This window comes from Miscanthus floridulus, chromosome 3 (genome assembly GCF_019320115.1).
Source record: "Miscanthus floridulus cultivar M001 chromosome 3, ASM1932011v1, whole genome shotgun sequence".
NCBI lineage: Eukaryota > Viridiplantae > Streptophyta > Magnoliopsida > Poales > Poaceae > Miscanthus > Miscanthus floridulus.
In genome coordinates this window covers 28,800,197-28,808,380 of record NC_089582.1, presented here as the reverse complement: position 1 = coordinate 28,808,380, position 8,184 = coordinate 28,800,197, and the positions used below count along the sequence as shown (strand labels likewise).

Below are 8,184 nucleotides of genomic sequence, written 5' to 3'. Positions count from 1 at the left end.
AATATACCTTAGTCGTCGTAATTACATATTTTCTGTTGTTTTTTTTGCTATAAACTCTTTTCAAGGTTATTGTTTGTCTAGTTTGGACCTTCTTTTCTATCAATACAATTCACTTCTCTTTGGTTGGTTTAAAAACTATTATTATTCTCACTGCACGTGGTTGATTACTATTTTGAACTGATCATAAAAATGAGACGGCAAGCTTCTTTTGCATGATTTGAGCACGAGATCAACATCAACATGAGAGGAATTTGTGGTAATAAATTCAACATTATTCTATAACCTTTTCAAAAAAAAGAAAACATTAATCTATAAAGTATTAACAGAAATTAAAGTCAAACATACAATTCATAGTCGACTTCTCTCTCTTTCTTTTCCGGTTCATTTTGACTTTTTGAGTTTGTTGTTGACATTTTAGATCCTCAAATCAGTATTTCCTCAGTTGCCACTCTGTACATAACGCCTTAAATTGTCTGGCGCTCAAATTAATTTTCTATTTTCCTTGAAGAATTTTTTTTCCAGATTTACTTGTCAAACGTGGAAGCCCAAAGAAAACATGCCAACCTGGTGGCCCACTCCCAGGCACGTGATCAGTACTCCCCCAAGCACGCGAAGGCAGCCACCAGAGCCCAGCCGCCACCGCGAGTACACCACCGAATCCTCGACGCCGCCGCCGCCGCCGCTTCCAACTAATTTCGATTCGTTCCCCATTCTCACACCAGCACACCGCCACCGCCGCGCTGTGCGGACCATCCCAAGAGCGAGCTGCATTTGCCACCGAACCGGAGGGGAATCGGAGGCGCGAGGCGTGGATCCAACCGCCAGCGCCGACCATGTCGAGCCGGACGCGCCCGCCTTGGTTGAAGAAGCTGAAGCGGATCATTGGACGGCGCCTCCGCTCGGGAAGTCTCACCCCTGAGGCCGCGAGCCTACTCTGCGACGAGGTGCTCCCATCGATCCAAAGGCTTTCCCCACAGCCGGCCGTTTCCGCAGCGGCGGACGTGTGGAGGGCCGAACGCCGCCCTTCCTGGGAGCTGGAGCAGTTCATCGGGAAGTGTTACCGATCGGGGGACCTCGGCCCCGAGGACGCACTCGATCTATTCGACGAATTGCTTCCTCAAGCGAGGCCCGGCTCCGTTTATGCCCTCAACCAGCTGCTCACCACCGTCGCTCGCGCCCCGGTCTCCTCCACCATGCGCGAAGGCCCTGCGCTCGCCGTGTCCCTGTTCAACCGCATGGTCAAGAAGGTGGCTCCAAACATAGGTACCTACAACATCCTCATCAGTTGCTGCTGCGGTGCAGGATGCTTGAATCTCGGCTTCGCCGCATTGGGCCAAATCATTAAGACGGGATTGAGGCCACAAGCCATGACCTTCACGCCCCTGCTCAGGACCCTCTGTGCTGAGAAGAGGACGAGTGATGCGGTGAATATTGTGGTCAGGCGGATGCCTGAGCTCGGCTGCACCCCCAGTGTCTTCTCCTACAACACACTACTCAAAGGGCTATGTGCTGAGAAGAAATGTGAAGAGGCTGTCGAGCTGATCCACATGATGGCTGAAGGTGGAGACAACTGCCCACCTGATGTGGTGTCCTATAACACTGTAATCGATGGCTTGTTTAAAGAGGGTGAGATACGGAAAGCTTACACCCTGTTTCATGAAATGCTTGATCATGGGATCCCGCCAAATGTTGTGACCTGCACTTCAATCATTGATGGCCTATGCAAGGTTAAAGCAATGGACAAGGCTGAGGAGGTCCTTCGGCAGATGATTGACGAACATATTATGCCTAATTGTACTACATATAACAGTCTGATCCACGGATACCTCTCTCTTGGACAGTGGAAAGAGGCAGTCAGAATTCACAACGAAATGTCTAGAGATGGGCAACGGCCAAATGTTGTTACTTACAATATGCTGATAGACTGTCTCTGTAAATCTGGATGGTGCGCAGAAGCTAGAGATATCTTTAATTCTATGATTCAGAGCAGTGAAAAACCCAATGTTTCCACCTATAGAAGTCTGCTTCATGGGTATGCTACCGAAGGCAATCTTGTTGAAATGAACAATGTCAAAGATTTGATGGTACAAAATGGAATGCGACTTGACCTTCATGTCTTCAACATACAGTTGTATGCATACTGTAAATGTGGAAGGCTAGATGATGCAATCCTTACATTTAACAAAATGCAGCAGCTCGGATTGATGCCAGACATAGTCACCTACAACACAGTGATAGATGGGCTTTGCAAGATAGGCCGGCTGGACGATGCAATGTCCCAATTTTCTCAGATGATTCATGATGGATTGTCTGCCAATATCATAACATTTAGAATCCTAATTCATGGTTTTTCTATGTACGGCAAATGGGAGAAGACTGAGGAACTATTTTATGAGATGATGGATAGAGGCATTCCTCCTGATGTCAATGTGTTCAATGCAATGATAGACAAGCTATTCAAAGAAGGAAAGGTTACAGAGGCCCAAAAACTCTTTGATTTGATGCCCCTTGCAGGTGTGAAACCTGATATTGTTACCTATAGTACAATGATTCATGGGTATTTCTTAGCTGGTGAAGTGGACGAAGTGATGAAGCTCCTTGATGATATGCTCTCGATTGGCTTGAAACCCACTGCTGTTACCTTTAATACTTTACTTGATGGCATGGTCTCTATGGGATTGAAACCTGATGTTGTTACCTGTAAGACTTTGATTGATAGCTGCTGTGAAGACGGTAGGATAGAGGATGTATTAACTGTGTTCAGAGAAATGTTGAGCAAGGCAGATAAGACTGATACTATAACGGAAAATATAATTTCGTGAGTAATATTTTGGATTGGATGAACTGCCATTGGGATGGAACTCAACCTGAAGAAGACCAAAAGAGGGAAACAGGTTCTTAATCTTAACTAGGACGCATTATGTTGTGCTTAATTTTACATGAAGATGATTTGGATGTGTCATCAGTCTGAAGAAGTTACAGTATGGTTTCTTATCTACCCAGTAGTATGTATCTTGTAGGTCTTCTTGTCTTTGTAAATTTTAGTGTTTCGTTGTTGCAAGCTTGATCTTTTGTGAAGTATATGTATGAGGGGATTCCTTGCAATGACGGTCCTTAACCTTTATTTTTCTTAGAACCGTAGCCTTGGTTTGTTTGCTGAAGAAACTGTTCTTTTCACCTTTCTACTCTTGAGGAGTTGAAAACCTGTTCCTTAGTCTTATGATGAAGTCAGCTGATTGTAAAACATGTGTATACCAAGTATACACCTCTTTTCACTGTTTCAATGTGGTATTTCCGCTCAAACCATTAGAAGTTGTTACACCAGCAGGAGTGTGTTCATACATTTGGGAAAGCATATCTACAAGGATGCTTACAGCACAAGTTATTACTTCAATTCCAAAGTGATCTTCCTCAGGTTCTAAGAGCTAGTTAAAGGCTTAAAGTAAGGCATTGAAAGCATACTAACTGCTACAACATGATGACATAACTATGATGGACAAAGTTTTGTGCGCAAATTTTGAAGGAAAACACCCTTCCTCTATTGAATTGGCCATTGTTTAGTTTGTAATAGCGCTCAGGCTAATACTGGTTGTGACTTTTGCATGAACCTCAGGTATGAGCAGCATGAATTGGAAGGGAAGTTATTCGAGGTATGGAAATTTTGGTTCCATTTTTTGAGTTATTCATTAGAAACTTGCATTGTGAATTATATGTAATGAGTAGCAGGCTTTGTTAAACCATTGGAGACACTGATGCGTGTGTATTGCTTTTGTTCAGCTCAAATTGTTATCATTGTCAAGTGGGAGGCATGCATTCCTAATTTGAGTGCTATTTTCAGGAGGTGACTTGGATTTTGCTTTTGAAAGTATTGCAGCCTTCTCAGACAATGGGGAGAATCAAGGGTATATTTTCCTGCTGCAAAGTGTCGAAAACATCAGGTAGGCTGTCTCGTTCCTTACATGAACTGACGTGCTAGTATTCTGTCCCCTGCTTTTCTTAGAGCTGCACTTACCTTACAACCCTTGCAAAAATAGCAGATAAAATTTCCCCTTTTTTTTAATAATATAGGAATTTGTTCAGTTCTACTCTGGTTTGGTCACTTTCTTTTTTTCTGGAGCTTTTCCTGCATACGAATGTCATTTCAAAGTATCTCCTCATTTCGTTTTGCAAATGATCTACACTGACTTGTTGCCTAGTTTGGTCGCCGGGCGAGCGCTCGCCTTGCCTCGCTTGGCAACAAATCAGAGGTAGATAGCTGTTTGGTTCTCCAGCAACCTTGCCTCGTTATCTGTGTTTTCCAGGGTTTTCTAGCTGGCCAATTCGGCTCACCTCCGCTGGCAAGGCTAGCCTTGCCCCGCGAAGCGAGGCTAGGTGATGGAGCAAGGCATCTAAATGTCCCAAGTTTCTAAGATTCTAACTAAGGCATCATTTGAGTATTTGACTCTTAACATTGCGAGTCTGTCTCCTAAAAATATTGCTCCTCAAACATTAGAGTCTGACCTGACTTGGATAAAGGACAGTTTATTGGGTCATACTGTAATCCGACAAGGTTCACTCAATGTTAGAGCAGATGATTATCCTGTTAACAGTTTGTTTTGATCTCTCCATTTTTGGATGAATTTCTTTATTCTTTTAATGGCTCAAAGCTTGCTCTTTAGAGCTGAAGTTTCTGATTTGTAAAAAGCAGCTTGCTTCTCTGGAGTGGAAGCTTGATGCACTTAAAGCACAAGCTACCACCATGACCCAGGGAAAGAAGTCCCGGCTCATGTGGGAAACTGCTACTACAAGAGTAATTCACTACCCCCTTATGAAAACGTTGTTTCCGACTCTACCCGCAGCTACGCCCTAGCCCTGCGCAGCCAAGGATCGCCATCGCCGGCACCTCCACTACCCCCTTACCGGCATCATAACAAAAGTAAATGGTATCTTGGTAAGTGCTGGCTGTTGGCAAATAACAGGGTTTACTGGACTGCTTGGTCCACAGGTTATTCATCCATTTGGTGTTGTTTTCTTATGATGTGGTTTTATGTCAATCCATACCAGTTAAAACTGAAGTTTATGCTTCTTTATGAGCTGTTTGGTTCTTTCTGATAGGAATTCATTCTCGAACTTAACAAAAGAAGAGTTTGCTCTCTGTTCTGACTTTATAACTATTTATGAATGCAATTCTTGGATACTTCCTGCAACCACCCAGGAGTTGTCAACTTTCATTCAGAAGCTGGCAATCCTGTTTCGCTTAACATTAGAAATGCAAATAATCTTATCTGATTGCATTTGCTTGCATGGACATGCATTATCGTTTGATACTTCCATTTTGACTTGCATATACATGCAAATGGGGGTAATTGTCTAGGGCACACCTTAAATCATTTACGATGGCTGATTATTTGAAATCTCATGTCAATCTTTTGAATGCATAGCATTTTGTTCCTTTCAGATATTGGGGTGTACCTGTCATACTGAGACCCTGCAACCTTATGGGAGCAGTGCCCTAGCTTGTACCAAGGAAGGGAACTAAAATGGTCCTCTAAGAAGTTTGGGGAGGTGTTTTTGCTTTCATAATCTTGCCATTCCTCTTGCAAGTTGGTCTGCAATCTCTCTCTCCGCAGCCGGACGAGCATTGATGAATGGAGGTCTAGAGCTGAGGCTTTGGTTGAGGGTCAGGCTCGAAAAGTGCTGAACTCCGTCATCCTTGGTGCACGGATAATTTGGAAACATTGCAGTTGATTCGTGGTCGATGGTGCCTCCCTTAACCTGGCTGCGGCTAGTCTTTCTCTAGGGAGGAGTTGTATTTTTGGGGGGCTGACCGGGGCAGGGGCATGTTTTTCCTCCTTGCCCTTGTGCCCAGTAGTGGTCACTAGGATGGCCTTATTCTGTATTTTTGTTCCATTGTATATGTACTGCAGGATTTCTTACCCTCGTTTTACATGTAGCTTTTCCTGCATGTTCGTGAAAGAAAAATCTTGCCATTCCTATATTAGCTGAATTTATGTTTAGGAATATGAATGTACAATTAAAAAACTCATATTTGAACATACATATACAATGGATATTGAAGGCCCTTTTTTCAGAAGGAAAAAGTTCCAGCCTTTTTTACATTGTGAGATGCATACAGCCTTATTTCTTATTACAGGATGCACCTTTTGTTTTTTCCGTTGCACTTAGAGGCTTAAGAATCACAGTGCTTTATATTTGAGGTACTTCAATTCAACGCTTCAGTTACTTGGGCTTACTCATGACTTGGGCTTACTCATGAGTGAATTTGTATTCAAAGATGTGAGTATTGAATGTAAATGTAAATGAACAGAGATTTTCGGAACAACTGTCTGTTTCATTGATCTCTTTGGATTATATACAAGTGAAGGGTCACGTCGTACGGACGTGACTGTTCGGAAAAATGCACTGTTCACTGGACCAGTCTACTACCGAAGGGACATGCCCCTTCGTAGTGCTAACTGTTTATACTAACTAATTGCTAATTCTCTTCCTCTGTTGATGAGATCACTAAGTATAAAGAGGTGTCTGTTCGAACAGACACCATTTAGTAACACTCTCCGTTGATCAAATCTTCTTTGAGATCAATGCAGCTGTATGCTTGGATTTCTCGAAAAACCCTATGGGAAAAATCTGAGGAATATGTATTTATAGATATGCTATAAAAACTCCTTTAAACCTTAGGAAAATAAAGAGAAAATAGCATATATGAGTGTGATTTAAATAAATCACTATGTCATTGGTATCCCATTAAAAACTCCAGTGGGAAAAAATATTGGAGATACGACATATAGATTACTCCCCCAAAAACCATTTCAGGAAAAATATGAGGAGCAATATAAAGTGATATATCGCTAAAACTCCTGGAAAAATCCAATGGAAAAATTAGGAGAAAATATAACGACATATTATTGGTATTGCCTCTTGGATAACTCACATGAAAAACCTTTTCAGGGAAAAACCATGGATGAGTTGTGAGGGTAATATGTGTCTTTGATATTTCCCACGAAAACCCATGTGAGAAAAATAGGAAATATGACACATGCTTATGTTAATATTACCTCATTAAAAACTTTAACAAGAAACCTTGTAAGTAAAACTTGTGAAAGAAAAGAGTATAATATGATGTGGGTACAGGTCAACATTTAGGAGATGTCTCCCCCTGATTCTGGCAAATCTCAAAGTCGCCGTATACCAATTCTATGTATCAATTTTTGAAACACAGAAGTTGGTAAGGACATAAACTAAAGAATAAAAAATATATAATCAGTTCAGGGTAGGAAATTACAATTGGCCTCAGAATTGCTTCAATCATCATTTGATCAACACTTTTGGAGCATCAAGGCATGTTTGCACACGGAGTAATCACAGAAAATCAAATTAGTACAGGTAGCATAGCATGCCTAGTACCTCAAAATGTCGATCATCAGATTATTTGGATATGCAGCTTCTCATCATAGGCTATTGACATATAAAAGAAGATAATTCAAAGTGGTTCATAAATGTTATTGTGCTCATCACTGCATGTGCCTAAGTGGTTCAGATATAAGAACTGAAGCACAGTCCCATTTAGTTCATCATTGCACAGCCCCACAACTTGTAGTGATCCCTGAAAAGTGTTAGATACAATAGAAAAGGTCCTTACTTTTGTGCAAAAAAAACATGAATTGTGTCTTTCTCTTCTGTTTATAATAGTGATAAATGCAGTACAAACTTGTAGTGGTCAGGCATCAAAAACTATGTTGATGCAATACTTTATAATGGGCAGAAATGAGAAGTTCTTTGACATTGTCATGCAATTCTGTTTATCAAGAATATGTGTAACAGCTTTATAATGGTCTTATTCATTCACAGATCAGCAACTCATGTTTATAACAAATCACATTGAATTACATATGGTTCACTAAGCTGCTTTATCAGCAATTCCTAACAAATATTGCTGATAGTCCCCTTGCTTGTGTTTACAGCATATGGTTCACTGCAACACTTTATTAGCCACTGAGTTCCTGTCACAGTTCTTGAGCAGTCGCAGCTCCATCCATCGATGCAGCCACCATCAACAAAGATCTTGGGGGGTTTCAGTTCAAATTAGACTGATCCTGGCGATATTATTCTCTAGCCAGCAGGTCCAGCAGCACGCAAGGATGCACCAGCTGCTGTAGGCCACTGCAATACTGAGAACAAAACAGT

At 41.7% G+C, this 8,184-nt stretch overlaps 1 protein-coding gene across 3 annotated transcripts; it reads left to right on the top strand.

The window, feature by feature from the left end:
- The first annotated feature begins 602 nt into the window (after positions 1-602).
- LOC136541514 (protein Rf1, mitochondrial-like) lies at positions 603-6,056 on the top strand. Of its 3 annotated transcripts, none has more exons than XM_066533444.1 (4): positions 603-2,894; positions 3,614-3,650; positions 3,839-3,938; positions 5,438-6,056. In XM_066533444.1, the coding sequence occupies exon 1, from the start codon at positions 834-836 to the stop codon at positions 2,820-2,822; it is 1,989 nt and encodes a 662-aa protein (XP_066389541.1). In that variant the 5' UTR covers positions 603-833; the 3' UTR covers positions 2,823-2,894; positions 3,614-3,650; positions 3,839-3,938; positions 5,438-6,056. The 3 variants fall into 3 exon arrangements, with proteins under 3 accessions (XP_066389541.1, XP_066389539.1, XP_066389540.1); XM_066533442.1 differs by having other exon boundaries at positions 3,778-3,938; XM_066533443.1 differs by having other exon boundaries at positions 3,778-4,930.
- Positions 6,057-8,184: the final 2,128 nt, after the last annotated feature.